This window comes from Mycetomoellerius zeteki, unplaced genomic scaffold, assembly GCF_001594055.1.
Source record: "Mycetomoellerius zeteki isolate Tzet28-1 unplaced genomic scaffold, Tzet1.0 scaffold504, whole genome shotgun sequence".
In the NCBI taxonomy this organism is placed as follows: domain Eukaryota; kingdom Metazoa; phylum Arthropoda; class Insecta; order Hymenoptera; family Formicidae; genus Mycetomoellerius; species Mycetomoellerius zeteki.
In genome coordinates, this window is record NW_017257506.1 from 182,838 (window position 1) to 201,332 (window position 18,495).

Below are 18,495 nucleotides of genomic sequence, written 5' to 3' on the forward strand. Positions count from 1 at the left end.
ACTACTCATTTTATTTTCTTCCTTGCATGTTACTAGAGTTGAGTTCTACTTGGCATTTGCAGTTGACTAGTTTACATTGTGTATTTGATACAGATACTAATTAATAACTTTCTATTGAATTATCTTAATTTCAGCGATACATGTAAATATATGTATATATGATGAGTATTAATTAATCATTTTGATGCATATTGTACCAATTTAATACATCATTTTTAAATATATTGCTAAAATTAAGATAATTTAATAGAAAGTTACTAGTGTATCAAATGCTCAGTGTAAAAAAGGTCAGTATTCATAAGCATATCATTTGCTTCGTTCAACATTTAATAAAAAAACGAGGACCCTTATTATTGGGTCATTTTCAATGTAGATTTGAAACAAATTCATCCGTGAATAATTAAAAAGTGTATACAGTCACTTAATATTATTTAATGTCGTCAATAGTTAAGATTTAAAAGTTGTTTGTTGTATTTAACCTAATGTACTTATTTGAGTATTGTTGAATACTCAAACAAGTATAATACATTTCAAATTATCTGTAATATCAAATACAAAGCAATATAAAAATCTTAAAATGCTAATCAAAAATGTCATAAACTTAAACCGATGAGGATATTGCTTTAGAGCTACGTAATCTGACGGAAATAGAAATAGCAGTAAACTTATCCATAATGTTGAAATAAAAGTTTTTTTTATAAAAGAATTTATTTTTCTTATACAAGATTAATCAAATTTATTTAAACCAGCACTAGTACTGACTACTGGACTAAATGTTTCTTGATAATTGATATCTTGTTTCTATTCGCAACCTCTAATGACAAGTCGCGCCTTATAACGTTTGTCTTGTTTAATCTTGAAAATCATTTTCCACTCAAAGGCCTTTCTTTTAAATTCTTTATGTCTATTTCTTCCAATTCTCTTTCAAAGACTTCTTTTCTTTTTCTATTGCCCCTTCCCACTTCTGTCTATCGAGTCCTGTTACTGCTTGTCTGTAGATCAATGTATCCTGTGAAATGTACTGGACGCTTTTTTTCTCTGTTTGACTTTTTTCTTTTATCTGTAAAATTTTCTAGATCTCTTTGATCTTTATTTGTAGACTCTTGTATTTTCTAGATTTCCGTCCGTAGAATTCTTGTCTTCTTTGTTCTATTAAATTTTCTTGTCCTCTTCGTTATTCGTTTCCAGAATCTACTGCATCTTCCTTACACATCTTATCCTCTCTTCCTACATCATCTTATCCTTGTTTAACATTGGGTGAACAACAAGGATAAAACTATACACGAAGACACTCGGGTGATGTTTCCAAACGCAGCCTAGGTAAATATAATTGAAAGCTATTTGGTAAATCATTAATGATGTAATTCACAATACGTTTTCTTACAATAGACCTCACTTAACCATGAATATCTCATTAACCACACATAGTCGACACTAAAAATTTATAATACTTATAATACTTAAATATAATACTTATTTATAATAAATAAAAACAATCTTTTTCTGCCACTAACTGCTTTTTCAACATTGTAAAGTGATGGAACAAATTGAAAATCGGATTTGTATTCAGTATCTAAAAAACTACAAGAAATATGACTTGTCTCGTTCCAGTGTTAGAAAAAAAGTCATTTTTTATCGAACAGTGTAATCAATGCTTCTAAAATGTTGAAAAGATAATCACTGATTGAGCGATAATAAGAATTTATAAATAAGATATATAAAAGCTAAGAGATAAGAATATATATATAAATATAATTATATAATTACAAATAATATCTCGAAATGCTTTGTGTTCATATTATATTGCATATAACATTTATTTATAACATATACGTTGTCTCCAATACAATAGATATAGTTAATATATATGCTATTTAATAGATATAGTAATATATTAAAAATATATGTACGTGATCGGATAAATATTACATAGTTTTTCAATCAATAATTGAGCCTAAAATATCTTACAGGTTTCTCTTAGATTACGTGATTCTCTTCACTATTCGCAGTAAGTTTTCTTACTGGTATGTCTTTTGTCATGTATCAAAATCACATTCTGGCAGGCGCGGTCCTTTACGACATGACCGCTTTGGATAATCTATGTAAAATAGAGTTATTATATACACGTACGAATACTTGACATTTATTTAAAGAAGCAGTATCAAAAAATGCTTACGATTGTTATAATCTTCATGAGATCGATAAGAATCTGGGCTAATTATTGGGACATTCTTTATACGATGCGATCCCCATTCATCTTCGTGTAGCTATAGCGAAATAAAAACGAAATTAACTTTGGACAATAACTTAAATTCTGCTAATAAATTTAACGTGAGAATTTTTAAGATCGATAAAAATTTGTCGTATTATTCAAGAATTTTACGAACGTGCATCTTGTATTTCTTTCTTTCGTTCTGTTTTCGGTGTTTTTTATTTACATAAAACTTTCCTTTCTTTTTCTTGATTCTGTACTCGCTGTCCCATTGTTGATCTTCGTTTTCACTTGCATCCTTAATCAATGGTTGCTCCTCCACATGTTTCTGTAAAGTAAAAAAAGTCGGTTGTCCATCTTCTATCATTTTTCTTAAAACTTAATATTACATTGCAGTTTTACCTCTCCTTCAAACGTATTTTCTCTGACAATAAAACCAGCCATTCGTTTTACACAGAATTTCTTCTTAGCGCAGCAAATTATCCATAGTGACAGCAAACATATCGATAGCATCGCGCCAATACTCGCCAGAGTTACCATTACAGCGGAGAAAGAATTCCAGAGCTATGAGAAAAAGTGATTTATGTCAATAATATTAAAGATTAATATTAAAAATTAATCGTTACTTGTTTTAAAGATTAATGCCAATTTCTACACTGAGAAAAATGTTTGGTTGAAAATGGACAAAAATCAGAAGATTCTGATTAAATCAATCATAATTCTGATAATGAAATTGATGAAGTTAATTTTTGCATTGTAAGAAAGCAATAAATATATAAGTATATGAATAAAAGCTGTTATCTGAATTCGTTGATTTTTTTAGAATTTTTGTCTAGAAACTCTTCAGACATACTGCATATTTTACAAGCTGCATCAGATACGTACCATATTGTAACAACCTTTTGTCATTGGATTAGTGCACGTACGACAAACTCTGGCGCCGTGATTCGGTTGATACGTACCGGGTGGGCATCTTTTACAGTGCGATATTCCGTCCTCGCTATAAGTGCCCACGTTACAAGGAACTGAAAGAAAATCCGTTAGCTGTTAATTAATTTATTATATCGTATTGGTTTTCCTGATGTGGGAATCACTTACCACAATGTGTATCACGAAGACCATATCCCGCTGGGCAGCTGGAGAATAAACCGATATTACTGGATCTTCCAACGGATACGTTTGCATCGGTTTTCCCTCTTTTTCGTCTTGCGAACGACGATTTTTCAACGATCGGCACCAGTCTCTGCTCGTAATGCGGCAATCTGAAAATAACTATAGTTAAAGAACTCTATAGAGATGTATTGTGAGTTATATAAAGCCGCAACATTCCTTTATTTAATAAAATTATAAATAAATACGGTAGAGAGCGCCAAAATTATAAATATTTATTAATTATTTTATCACATTTTGCTGCAAACAAAGAGAGAGAATATATCTTCCCAACAGAAAAGTTAAAAAATTTTCTGTAACGTAACGAAGCTTTAATGAAAATACAATACACATTACACCACTCAAAAGTATTTTGTCCCGTTTTAATATTTTTTTATACACTTAAATTTTATTCTAATTCTACTATATTGTCTTTATATATGTAGAATGTAAAATTTTGTGCTATTAAACATTATTATCAAGCCTAACATCTAAAAGATTAAGAAAGATTAAAATTCTTTTCATTTAATTAAGAAAGACAAAGAATGGATAAATACTTTTGAGCGATAGCGTGTACAGGCAAAATCGAACAAAATAGAATGGATGAAGTTAATTTTTGTATTGTAAGAAAGTAGAGAAAGTATGTTGCGACAAGGTAAAACGAATATGTATTTGTCAACTAACTAGTCTTCCCGAGGAAGATTTGCAGATTTTTACTCAGTATCAGCGAGAGTTTATCTTGAATGGCTTTAAGACAGAAGACATTGCAGTGTTTGGGATCGACCGTCATTAGTTTAACGATATGCGATGGCACTAACAGAATATTCACTGTAATCTATGACCAAGAATAGCGCATTAGTAGATCAAAATTAGGAGAATATATCTCATCTTATGTAGTAGAGGAAGGTCATTGATACAAACATACTATTTTGTTTTTGGACAATATTTCTTAAACGAAAGCTAAAAATAAAATTTTAGAAACATAAATACAAACTAGAAAGTATCTTTTACCATAAAATACAGCAGCTTTTATAATACTTTTTATAATTTTACAATCAACTTTTTCGTAAGATAAGCAAAAATGAAAGTCTGACAAAATGGACCCCAAAATACAGTTAGCAATAATGCCACATATTCCTATTCTTTTTCTTTTATAGGAGAATCATCTACAAATATACTTACATAAATATGTATAATATTTTCTAGATCTTTTCACTCTCTCTTCTATATAAAACGTTTTTCATTTATTTATATACGTACTTTATGCTGTTTTGCAAAACGCAAACATGTAACGCGACAGTTGTTTTTTTTTTTTTGAAGATTTTCTCATAAATACACGATTTCCTTCAGTTCCGATAGGCCTATTTGATACTATAATGCAATACTATAAAGATTAAGATATAAGCTTATAGTCTGTTTTATAGATAGGTATGTCGGTTTTATAGATATTACGTTGCATTCTGACTTTGTATTTATAAAACCTATATTAAGAAAAAAAGATAAATAAAACTGATTTAGGAAACTACAAACATATAGAGCGATGTAATATTATTAATAATATAAATTATGCAATTTGCAAAAGAAAATCTCATAAATTTTATTTTCGTATTTGTAGAATACGTTTTTATGATTTCATGTAGAAATGAGTTCTAAGTTTTTACTTCTTTAAATATATCTAAACAAATCATTTTTTTATCAGTATTAATCAAATGCAATAGTTAGTTTTTCCAAGAAATAAGGAAGTTTCTCTTTAGGAGATCTATGTCAGTATTGATAACTTTCCTCTAACATAAGGAAACGTACTTGACTTCGGGTGCAGGACGGCGTTAAGACATAAGCATTGCAGACATCTGCCTCGCATATAATATTGTTCAATTTTAGGGGTAGATATGTTACCAGCACATCCAAGTCCCCTTCGTCGCAAGATCGTACATGATAACGATTTTCTCCGTGCACAATGTACCTCGGCAGCGTGACAACTACAAAAAACCTCTTTTTAGCTTAGTAAATCGTTTATCGCCACTTCGAACTCATTGAAATATAAATTTCGATTAGTGATTCACCTTGCAAATGGACCTCGTAAGTGGTTTCCACGGATTCCTCGTTATCGGGGCTCATGTACGTCATGACACAGGTGTAATTTCCCGTGTCTTTCGCGTTCACGTTTCGCAATTCCAAATCGCCGTTTTCCGCCACGAAACCTACAACAAACGATTCTGTAAATTACAAATTTCAGCGAAAGAATCTCACATTAATTATGAAAAATTGGATTCTGATGAGTTAGTTTTCACATATAATGTAATTTGTAATGTAGAACAAGAGATGTGTCATAGATTGCACAAGACTCAATAATGGATAATTTTTTAATTATGATGTATCAAAGATGCTCCGGCATTTTTACACCCCTCTCTCTCTCTCTCTCTTTGATACATTATATCTTAAAAAAATGTTCATTTGTTTCGTTGTGAAATGCTTTTTTTTCGAATCCGAATGTGACAGGACAATGTAGTACCGCACCGAAGAGCGCAATGCTGTCCATTCTTTTCCACGTGTAACTCGGTCTGCTAAGACTTGATAGCCACGTGATACCATTGCCGTCTTGATTACAGGGTAAATTGAGATTAAGACCGGGTAATGAGATAACATCGTTATCTGGAAAAAATTCTTTATATTATTGTCACATTTAATATTAAATATTTGCGATGGAAGTACCGCTGTCAAGTTCCGAGTTGCTTTTCAAATTATCCTCCAGTTCTTCCAGTTTGATATATTTCTGTCCCTTGAGTGATTCGGTGTTGTAATGCGGTTGGGGAAATTCTCTGGCTTCCTCCATGTCGGAATCCATTGAGATCACTATTTTATCCTGGATCTCTTTATATTCGCTGCAATTAAGTGCCTTAATTTCGTCTAATGAGAAGCTTATTCTGTCAAGTAGAGATCTTATGTTGTTAATTACATTCGTGATATCACAAATGCAATTGAAACAATTATGGATTTTTTTTTCATGCGACGCAGGTGTTGATTTATTTTTATGGTTTATGATATTAGGATGCATTACTTTCTCACTGTTTTTCTTATCGTCGATGGTCCCTACTTGAAGATATTGATTGGCAGTCGTCGTTTTATGATATGCATTTTTTTTATTTATGACACCATTATCTGTATTATGAAGGGAGTGTAAATTTTGCGATGTTCGCGGTTTTACTAGTTGCTTTTTTTTGTGTTTGTTTGTATCTTCGTGCTTAACAATTTGATGCTTCAATTTGTTCGCATTAGCAATGCACAGCTTACGGTTTTTCGCTGCCGAATCGCTGGTACACCGGAAATCATTAAATTTTACTGTTCTTTTTTTCTCGAAATTTCCCTGTTTGTAATGTTTTGGTTCGTGCTTTTGCGATTCGCGTTTTAATTTCTTTGCTACCACTCTGGGTTGCTTCGTTCTTAACTTATAACGTAATGCATTCATTCTCGTTACATTTTCAAGACTGGCATCTCGTTTTTCAATAGAAACATGTTTTATCATCCTATTGTTATTAAGATGGCGTTTGTAATAAGATATATTAGATTTTATCTTGTCATTTCTTTTAAGAACAACATCAAAACAGGTCGTTTTGGTGATTGATTCATCAATGGTTTTACTTTTGTCAGTTGTCGTACGTAATATTGGTAGTTCCGTAACAAAATCGAGCTTCCAAAATCTAGTGCCGCCTAAATGATACATTGTACTTTTCTCAATAGGCCATGTTTGATTCAATAATTCTTTTTCATTTTCTGTCATTCTTTTATCCTTGTTTCTGTTATCTAATAATCTCCCATCATGTGTTTGTGTTGATGTTTCATGTTCTTCATAATTCATATAATCTATAATATTTAAAAACATTTAACAGAGAAATATATATGTTACAAAGTCAGATGACACACAAGAAAAAATAGATTCTCTAATATCTATTGCAGTAAAACCTTAGAAATGGTATAATATAACTATAATATAACTATAATATAACAGAAAAAAAGAACAGTGTCAACTATAAAGTTGATAATTATACAAGTTTTATAGAATTAATGTTGAATAAACTGTGTTATAATTATTGCAACTAGAAAGTAATTTATTCAACTATATACAGGGTGGCCGATTTATCTGAAAACATTGAAATATCTCGAGAACTATACATAAGATAAAAAAATGTGTGCAACGAAAGTTGCTTTATTTAGAATTAATATATATTAATTCTAAAAAGTTTGTATAGTTGTTACTTTTATAGTTTCCATCATTATGTTTTTCTCCAGCGAGTGTGATTATTTGTACAATACACACAAATAGTATTATAACATAAATAAATATAAGAAAATGAAAACTTATAGAAATGACATTCTCGAAATTTAAGATCTTTTCAGCACATACCTTCTATTAAATCCTCGATATAATCGTTGTACTCTTCTATTTTTTTCTCCATTTTGTCTGATATTTCATTATCTTCATCTTTCTCTTCAATTTTATAGTTTGGCGTCGTGATTTTCCTATCTTTTCCAAATTCAGTTACATAAATATCATCATTTGATTCAAATAAAATTGCTGTTAGTTCGTCTTCATCTGGTTTAGCAGATATTACTTCATGCGTTTGTTTATCCTCATTGTAATTGAGATGTAGTACGTTTACCGTATAAACTTCATCTTCTTCGGCTGCAGTTGTTGCTTTTTGATTTGAAATATTGGCCGTATTTTTCTTTGACCAAAACCGTTCATTGTTCTCTATCGATGAAACGTCTCTCTTTTGAACACTTGCTTTGTCATCAATGGAACAGTCACTTTTCCTTGTAGAAATCAAATCGTATCTGAAGAATGCGTTTCTCTTTCCATATTTCTTACTATCTAACATGAACGTCGTAGTTGGTTGGAAGATACTTTCATGATAATCAAAAACATGTTGGTCATATAGAGAAGTACTATTTTGAAAATCGTTGGTCGTGTTTCTTTGCATTGTAATCTTTTTTGGAAATTTCCTCATTTTTTTATAAATCCTAGTGAAACCTTTAAAGTATTGCAGTGGCTTAGTGGTGTTGTTGCTCAGCCATTCATAATGCGACAGCTGCAGATTTTCAATCTTACGAGTAATCTCTTTCTCTCTTCTGCGATACCGAAAATTTGATGGAACATTCCATCTCGGTCTTTTTATTTTCTTCGTACTTGGTAAAGCGAGAAGCCTTCTGCTTAATCGACCGACTGATTTCTTCTCTTCATTTTTTTCGGGAAAGTACGGCAGACAGATCTTTCTGGTTACAATATCTCTTCTTCTTTTATCGAAAGGAATCGTTGTATTTTCTAAAACGTTCAAACAAACTCGTTTTGTCATTATTTCTTCTTCTTCCTGCGTGACAGTTTTTTCAGGAATATACGTTTGTTTCTTCTCTTCAATATCTTTCATTTCTGTATGTCGAGTAATTCCCATCTTTGTAGTTCGATTTTCTTTCTTTTCGGTTATTCTTTCAATCTGCGTTGTTAATTGAGCTTTTATAGTGGTTCTTTCAGTTGGTGGCACTGGCGTTGATAAACTCGTGAGCATAGTCGATTTCTCGGACGGTATGATTGAAGTTATTTTCTTTTCAAATTCTTTCATGTATTTATTAAATTCCATTATATCTCTCTCTAATCTTTTCTCTCTTTCCAGCAAAATCTTTTCTCTCTCTTCTAATTCGCGCTCTTTCTTGCGCAATTCTTCTTTCAATTTTTCTATTTCCTCATCGTACTTTACCTCTGTAGTCGTACTAATAGCCATAGTCGATAAAGTGATCGTAAACTCTAATTCCGTTGAAGAGAATAAAGGTTTACCATAAATATCTGTATAAGTTACTATGTATGTTTCTTCTGTAGTGTACCACGTAGGGGTTGTAACTGAAGTTACACTGATTTCTTCAAATCTTTCACTAAACGTAGTAATAGGTAAAGTAATGAACTTACCGGTGATTAATGTAATTGGACTAGTAATAGTAGGTGAAACGAATAGAGATTCGCTATAAAGAGTCACGTAACTCGTAGTATATATTTCTCTAACAGTATAAGGAGTCGTAGTTTCAATTGTAGCTAAGCCGATACTATATAAATCCACAACAGGTGTAGTGATATATGGCGTGAAGGTTACGTAATCCGTAATTAGCATCTCCTCTATCTCTTCCGTATATGTAATAGATGTACTTTTCTCCGCAGTGTAAGACGTAATTATTTCCTCTGTTTCTTCCGTAACGTATGGCGTAAATGTAGTCTCTTCTATCGCTTCCTCTGTCTTCTCCATGGTATATGTCACAGGTATGATTTCCTCTGTTATACTGAATGGAGTTTCGAATACATAACTTACAGTATACGTTTCTTTGATAGTGTACGAAGTTGTAGTTTCAATTGAAGCTAAACCGATATTATACAAATCCATGACAGATGTAGTAACATACGGTGTCAAAGTTATATAATCTGTAATTTGTATTTCCTCTGTCTCTTTTGTAATGTGTGTGATAGATGTGCTTTTCTCTATAGTATAAGGTATAATTGTTTCTTCTGTAGCATATGTTACAGATGTACTTCCTGCTATAGTTTCTTCTTCCATTTTTTCTGTAGTATATGTCTCGGATGTAATTTTTTCTGTGGTACTAAATAGAGTTGTTTTAATTGGAACCGTAGTAATTTCGACTAAACTTAACGTAGTGATAGATATCTCGAAACCAGGGGATGTAATTTCAATTTCTGTAGTCAACACAGTTAAATTTCTTGTACCAATAGTATAGATAGGAGATGTAATCGAGGTACTGATAGTAGTTGTTTCATAGCTCTCGGTTATACCCGTTGTTGCTGTAATATTCTTCTCTCTCTCTTTTTCACGTTGCATCATTTTCCTGCGTTTTTCCTTTTCTATGTCCCACTGTTTTTCTCTTTCCTTCAGCCTTTCTTCTCTCTCCGCCATCTCTCTCTCGTGCTGTTTGAGATTATCGAGTCGTTGTAGTAACCGTTCTTTCTGTTCTTGTTCGACAGTTGTGCTCATCGTAGTAAATACAAATTCAATTTCAGCTTCGGACGTGATAAATGGTGTTACACTCGGAATAGTCTCTTCTTCCGTCATCGCTGAAGTGGTAACTTCATAAGCGGTTTTGATAATACCTTCCATTTCAGAAGATGCAGTACTCATGGTTGTTAGGTGCACTTCAATAATTTCTCTTTCCGGTAACGTCGTTAGCGTTGATGAGATGAAAAAAGAAGTTAACTTTTCCACGGCAGTCTCAGTCTCTGAAACTTGTTCTGGAGTTGTAGTCTTTTTCAATGCAATCTTTGGAATTTCTTTAGGCTTTGTAGTAAATTTTGGTGAGGTGACGAGCCAGATTCGCGTGAACCGTTCTACATCCGTATACTTGGGAGGAATCGTTAGATATTCAAGTGGCTCCGTCGGAATTTTGAAAGTTGTTGAAGAGGGAAGAGTGTATTCTTCAGTAGAACCAAAAGTTAACCACATCGTTGTCGATTCTATCTCTTTGCTTGCAGCGGACGCTGTGAACTCGGTTTCCACTTTAACCGTTGTTACATTCTCAACTATAGTCGATGTGGACGTTTCTAAGGTAGAAATTGAAGTAACTTTTTCGATATGTGTATAAGATATTCCTGAAGTAGCCACGGTTGAAGTCACATTAACGTAAATCGATGCAGCTTCAGAAGGTGTTGGGTATTTTGTAAACTCTGAAGTTTTTATTTTATATAAAGATGTCGTTGTGCCTTCAATAAAAGGCGGGCTCATTGCCTTTTCTTTAAGTAATTTCGTGTACTTTTCTGCCATAGTTGTTCCTTTTGTCGTGGTTTCGTATTCGTCATAATAATACCACCTGTCAATCGGTATTTTAGTATCATATCCTTTATATTCTTCATATTCTTCTTCATAAAATGGCTCTTTTGCTACATAATATTCCGTCTCAGCTTCTAGCGATTCTTCAGTAGATTTTGGCGAAATTGAAACAGTGGGATAAATGGTTGTTTCGATAACTAATATAGAACTTTGTGTAACGTATGTTATTGATGGACTTTCAGTCGTTGATATCGTAAACTCTTCTGATACAGTTTTTGGCAATGTAGAAATAACAGGCGTTTCCGATGTAATTATTATTGACAGAATAAATTCGGAAAATGGAGCAAGCGTCACAGTAACTGCAGCTTCTAAAATTGTTGCATATTTCGGTCTTTCAGTAGTTGGCAACAACGTAGCAGTTGTAGTAATAGTTATCAGACTTGTTTCTGTAATTTCTGTGGCAGTTTCTTCCAAAAGTGAAACAGTCGTCGCGGCTGTTGTAAGTACCGAACTGGTACTCGTACTTGTTCCTATTGCTGGCATTGTACTTGTTTCAGTGGAAATTAATATAACTTCCGATAGTGACGACATTCCCTCGATCATTGTTCCAGGAGTAACAGTGACGATTTTTTCAATCGATAAAGTTTCTTCAATTATCGTGGGCAAAGTAATCGTTTCGATTATGAAGGAAGTTGCTTCTGAAGTCGTTTCGACAGAAAATGATGTAATATAAAACGTCATTGGTGTTGTTTCTTCGATGATAGTAACTTCTTTTGTAGTAATCCAAGTTGTCGTACGTTCTGTCGTTAATTTAGCAGTACTTGTAACTGTCGCTATTTCTTCTTTCGTGGTTTCATAATAATATGCTCCAGACTCTTTAGTTTCTTCATATTCTATTACAGAAGACGTCGTACCTTCAACGGTCTCTATTAAAAGAGATGAAGTAACTAAGGTAGAGGTAGTCTCATAAGCTGTTGTTCCAGTATCCAACACAATAGGCTTGATTGGAATTTGAGTGATAGAAGGCGTTGTTACCGTAAAATATGTAAGCGAAGATGTACTTTTGAGGATCTCTGCCGTGATTGTGCTAGCAGTTGTACTGAAGACTGTCGCGTTCACAGTCAAGATGGATGATATAGTCATTAACGTTTCGATTGTGGATATCGTTGTAGAAATTGGCAATACAGCTTTAGTGTGTAATGTCTCAAATGAAGATGCTGTCGTAGGTATTAAAGAAGCTGTAGTCTCTTCTGTTAAAAATGTAGAAAGCGTCGTATTCGGCATTTCACTTGACATTGTGCTTGTAACCAGTGATAGTGGCGTTGTCGTTGTTACTTTTAATGACGTAGTTGTAACTGCAGTTTTGAAAGAAGTTGTAACAGCTCCTTTTGTCGTAGTCAAAGGCATGCTAGAAATCGTAGTACACGGCGTTTCACTTAGCGTCGTATTTATAATCAATGTTTGTAATGGCGTTATACCAGGTGTTGTCGTAGAAATTAAAATGCTCTCAGCTGTTTCCGTAGTAAAAATTGTAGTCAAAATAGTCAGAGTTGATGTTTGAAAAAATTCTTTCGGGGACGTTGTCACGGATGATGTAATATTTTCTGACGTTGCAAAAAACACAGTTGTAATAGACGTAGTCGAAATTACTGGAATTTCTGTGGATCCTAAACTTTCGGTAATCGTTAAAATTTCAGTAATTATTTGAGTTTCGGTACTTGATGGAGTTTCCGTAATTGTTGGCGTTAAACTTTTAGTACTTACAATTTTTTTAATCGTTGGAATTTTAGTAATTGCTATAATTTTACTAGGTGTCAAAGTTTCAGTAATGGCTGTAGTTTCTGCAATTGTTGGAATTGTACTAGTCGTTGATATTTTTCTAATTATTGGAGTTTCGGTAAATGCTGTTTCTGTAGTTGTCAGAGTTTCAGTAATCGTTAGAAGTTTGGTTATTGTTGTAGTTTCTATAGTTGTTGAAATCTCGATAATTGTCGAAGTTTCGGTAGTTGTCTTAATTTCAATAGGCGTTAAAGTTTCAGTAGGTCTTAAGGTCTTGGCACCCGTTATTTCTTTAATAATTGGAGTTTTGTAAGTTGTTAAAATTTTAGTAAATGTTAAAGTTTTCGCAGTTGGTGTAGCTATAGTCGTTGGAATTGTACTGGTCGTTGGAATCTCGCTAACTGTTAGGGTTTCGATAGAAGTTGGAGTTCCCGCAGTTATTACACTTTTATTAGTCGCTAGAAATTCGGTAATTTTTGTAATTTTTGTAGATGTTGAAATCTCGATAATTGTCGAAGTTTCGGTAGTTGTCTTAGTTTCAATAGGCGTTGGAGTTTCAGTAGGCATTATAATTTTGGTACTTGTAGTTTCTTTAATAATTGGAGTTTTGTGAGTTGTCAAAATTTCAGTAGATGTTTCCGTTGTTGTTGTTGTTGTTGTTATTGTTATTGTTGTAGCTATAGTCGTTGGAATTGTACTAATCATTAATATTTTGCTGGCTATCGAAGTTTCAATAGTTGTTGGTGTTTCCGCAGTTGTCACAGTTTTATTAATCGGTAGAATTTCAGTAATTGTAGTTTTTATAAATAAAATCTCAGTAATTGTCGAAGTTTCGCTAGTCGTCGGAATTTCGGTTGTTTTAATTTTAAGTGACGTTAGAGTTGTACTGAGCGTTGAAGTTTTAGTACTTGTAGTTTCTTCAGTAATTGGAGTTTTAAGAACTGTCAAAATTTCCGTAGGAATTGAAGTTGTAATTGTTGTAGCTTCTATAGTCATTGGAATCTCCGTAGCTGTTGTTAAAGTTTCGGTAGTAGTTATTGTAGTTTCAGGCGTTGGAGTTTCGGTGGTTGTTGGAATTTCTGTAGCTGTTTCCTCCGCGGTTATAGTTTTCTCAATCTGTGACACTGGACTCTCATCCTCCGGTATTAAAGTTGTTATCGTAATTTCTGTCGACGTACTTAAAATCATTTCCGTTTGTTCTAAAACCATAAGCGAACTTGCGATTGCAGTAGTACTCTCAGCTTTATGCAAAGTTATATTCTCGCTAACGATAAATTCTGATGTTGCAATTTGAGAAGCTTTTGTAATTGCTGGAGATGTTAAAACTGATACGGCAGAAGTTGTAGTTTTAATCATCAATTCTGTTTGTGTAGTCCCAAATAATGATACTGATGGGAATGTATATAAAGATATATTTGTTTCAATAAATGAACTTCGTGTTATTTCCATCGTTAGACTTGTTGATGTATTTTCCACAATTTCTCCCTCTGTAGCCACGGTTACAGCAATTAACGCAGGTATCTCTTCGATTGAACCCATAGTAGCTACAGGAATTGTAATCTTTAAAGTAATATCCGTCATACCTTCTAAAAATGGAGTTAATAGCATGACAGATTCGGTTGTAAAATTTTCTACCATTGGAATTGTGATAGGACTCTCAGTTACTTCAATCGCAACAACTGTTATAGTTAAATCAGTGATTGATATTGCAGCTTCCTCCATCGAAAGAATTGTTAATTCTGTCATATAAAGTAGTGACAACGTAGTCGACATTGTTATTGTAGAAGCACTTAACGTAACCGGCGATCGTGTCGATGATACAATCTCCGAAATTTTAGAAGTTACATCTTCGTATTCGTACTCTTTATACATGCTTGTATAATTTCGTTTATCGTAGTCCTCACTGTATCCAAAATCAGTAACTGTTACATATTCATATAAAGATGATTCGGTTATTTCGAAAATTTCTTTCTTTTCTGCGATTGTACTGAAAGCTGTAATTGTCGGTGCCTCGGTAAAGTACGGCAAAAATGTTGACGTAGGTACAAAAAATTCTGTAGTTGTGAAAATTAGCAGTGGCAAGGACTCCATTAGTTTCTGCGTGGTCCATACATCAGTCGCGTATTCTACGTTTTCAGTTTTTCCTAATAATTCAAGTATATCGAGATAAGCCGTCGCTTCCTTATAAAATTGCGGATCAGTAGGATGAAATTTTTTTTCTTTACCAGAACCAGATATTTCGTTCGACATTGCTCCCTTCACATTGCGTTGTGTTAGACCTCGTTTATCATCCGATAAGAAATGCGCTGAATTGTCCTTCTTTGCAGACATATTCAAAGAGGGTGTATTATCCGGCAAAATTATCAATCTACTTTGATCATTCTCTTGATGATTTCGCCTGCCGCCTGCAAAATTTTCGCTCGATATGTCACTTTTAATCAAATGCGACAATCTTAAAATTGGCATTGTTGTACGTTTCATTTTTTTCGATCCGATAAACTGTCGAATTGGTTTCATTCGTGTTTCATAATTTTTCGTCAGTGACTTTAAATTTCTATTAAACCTCGAATGGAGCAATCTGTCGCCTGATTTGGAAAACTCTTTCTCATTCAATTTTTTCTTTTTAAGGAAGTTTCTATGACCGCTCTGTACCTCTGAATCACTAATCGAGCTTTTGCGCTTATAAAACGGTGTCATCAATTTATTTAAAAAGATAGCTTTTCTTCTAATTTTTACATCACGTTCTGCAATATTTTTACCTTCGATTTCAATACGTCTCTTGTCCAAAGACTGATTATTAAAACTTTTTGTAGAGAAATCAGAATCGTAATAATCTACTTTATCAATTAGCTTCGTAATATTCGTGGCGTTTCTATTTTTACTCTCTCGCTCGGTCCTCGCTGATCCGACGACTTCTTTTTTATCGCACAATCTACTTTGCACGTCGCTGATACTTTGATTGACTAACTGAATTGCGTTTAGCAATTTTTGTAACTCTGAGGACAATGGTTTAATTGCCATTAATAGAGCATTCGAATTTTCTACGTTAGACTGCGCTTTCTTCAATAGCCATTCATTAGTATTTAGAAGTAACGGCGCAGATGTCACGTAGTCTTCTTCATTAAGAAACGAATCCACTTCAGTAGTATAATTAGTACACAACACTTCATCGATTGATCTATTATTATAATAAAAATCGTTGGAATGTGTTGACACTTTATTGTTATATTCGCTTGAAATCGAGATTCCGTATTCCTGATTATATTTATCTACATTTTGACTATTTAAAATGGCATTATTAACGAAGCTGTTAGTGATATTCGGAAAGAAAGTATTATCTTCATTTGCAGATGTGTCAAAGGCAGCTCTATATTGCATTGAAATGTCATCTATAAAGTCTGTTATAGATTCATCTTCGTTGCTTTCCGTTAAAACTTTCGGATCGTCTTCTCGACTTTGTGGCATATCAAATACTTCTTTATCGTTAATTAAATCTATTTCATCTTCTAAAGTAGCTGGCGTATATATATATTCATCGTGCGTGTCAAAAGTATCTCGGAAATCGGTAGTCGTCAATTCGACACCAAACTCACTGTATTCCAAAGAGTTTCTGTAATTTCCGCTATTTTGTCGAATCGGACTTACCTCATTTAATTTTGCCGCAGATAAGGTACTCGGTTTACCGTGAAAAGGCGATGAAAGTGTCGACGAATCGTAAAAATTTATTCTGCCACGCAAGTTAACATCCATCAAGGAAATATTTTTGTAATCCGGAACGGGGAAGACAACTTGTTCTTCGGAAATTTTAAAAGTAACGTCGATTAAATTGGGATCAGTCTGAAAAGCAATATCCGGGTACAAGAAGTCAGGATAGGATGGCGACACTGGATTTTCTTCGGAAACACGAGGCTCAAGAGTAGAATATAAATAATTCATACTGTGATCAAATAAATGGAGATTGCCTCTTTGAAGATACGCTCTACCTACATCTTTTACACCGTGATGCATATGTGCCTTGAACGAGAGGATTGCTGATGTTGCGTTGTCGTTATCTTTTTCTAACAATTTATATCGCTTAGGTATAATTATTCCATCTACGCCTGTTCGAGAACTCTCTCGGACGTTCTTCAAAACGTACAGATTCTTAGAAACCGGTACTAGCAAATATCTTTTGTTAGAGCTTGTCAGGTGATTACTGAATAATTCTTTTTTAACATTGTATGAATTTGACAAATCCTTCTGATATCGCCGTTGAAATTCTTGAGGACGACTGGAATTCACGCCAACAAATTTTCCAGGATGATACGCAGGAAGTAGCATTTTGTTATTTAATCCTTTAATAGCAGGACTTTGTACGTTGACCGTAATTTCTGATTTCGGACTTGCGATTCTAGAAAGAATTAGATTTTTATTGGAAGCATTCAAATCAAGTAATCTCTGTGAATTTGGATATTGTCTGGCAGCAGGAAATATTGCTTTATCCACAGAGCGATCTAAATTATCTAACTGCGATGGCGGCCTCTCAAATGCGTCGAGCAACGGTCGATTAATTATCTCTGTTTCCATGATTGACGGATTTGTCGTAGAATCCAAATTAATTACGGCAAGTGTTGATTTCAGGATTCGCCAGGTCGGAAATCTTGCAGCATTCAATGAGGTATCCCTATTGATATCATCATCGTCCACGTAATTATTCTGATACACAATCTCGTTATTCAAATTTTTCACATGTTTCTTCCTTTTTCGCAGATTTCGTTTTAAGTTGTTCAAAACTTTTTTGTTTTGCGGAAAGCCATTGGTTTGATTCCTTAATAATAACTGTCTATTATATTTATTTATTATTTGGATTATTCCATCATCGATAGGTATTTCGGATATTTTATTTCGCGTTGCTGCACTTTTCTGTTTGAAGATATATCTGTTGTTGCTGCTTCCTACAAATGTTGAAAAAAAGAGATGCTAGGAGGATAATATTAAGATGCTCGATAATATTAAGAAAACGATTATTAGTTGTTTATTAAAAATCGAAAAATAGACTTTCCTATATGCAACATACTTAACTAATAGTTTTTAAACAGCTGTACGCTGTAAAGTATCTTCACAAGTTATTTAATCCTCAATTACAATTATCTATATCTAAGATCTAAAGCATCTTGTTTGAAGTACAGAATACAAATAAACCTCTGTTTTACGACGATTGATAGAGGAAGATTCAAAGTTGTTTTACCTACAATTTAGAATCTCATAGTATCAATAAAAATTTCGTACAGAAATTTTTGCTTTGAATCTAAATGACCCGCAGCTAGTTGGAGGTTAATAATATGTTTAACATATAAATGTAAAATGCGTACACAAAAAATATATATGTAAATATAAATTTATAAATGTAAAAACTTAAGATTGTTACGTTTAATGAAAAAATGATTCGAGAAAAATTTAAATTTAAATAATTGTATGCATGTACTTGGCATCTTTTTGACGATATCGTCACCAATCGCGATTCTTGCCACATAAATCGCAATGTAAAATACGATGAAAAGA

General features: G+C 33.2%; 1 protein-coding gene across 1 annotated transcript; it reads right to left on the reverse strand.

Annotated features, from left to right (window-relative positions):
- Positions 1-2,007: 2,007 nt before the first annotated feature.
- Positions 2,008-18,425, reverse strand: LOC108727529 (uncharacterized). Its single transcript, XM_018455682.1, has 17 exons — positions 18,419-18,425; positions 17,261-17,888; positions 15,283-17,134; positions 14,878-15,189; positions 7,764-14,778; positions 6,454-7,222; positions 6,074-6,288; positions 5,879-6,013; positions 5,425-5,562; positions 5,165-5,340; positions 4,046-4,196; positions 3,311-3,484; positions 3,098-3,237; positions 2,615-2,776; positions 2,439-2,540; positions 2,177-2,267; positions 2,008-2,098 (listed from the first exon to the last, which is right to left on the reverse strand). Exons 1-17 carry the CDS (start codon positions 18,423-18,425, stop codon positions 2,037-2,039), a joined length of 12,129 nt encoding a protein of 4,042 aa, XP_018311184.1. The 3' UTR covers positions 2,008-2,036.
- Positions 18,426-18,495: the final 70 nt, after the last annotated feature.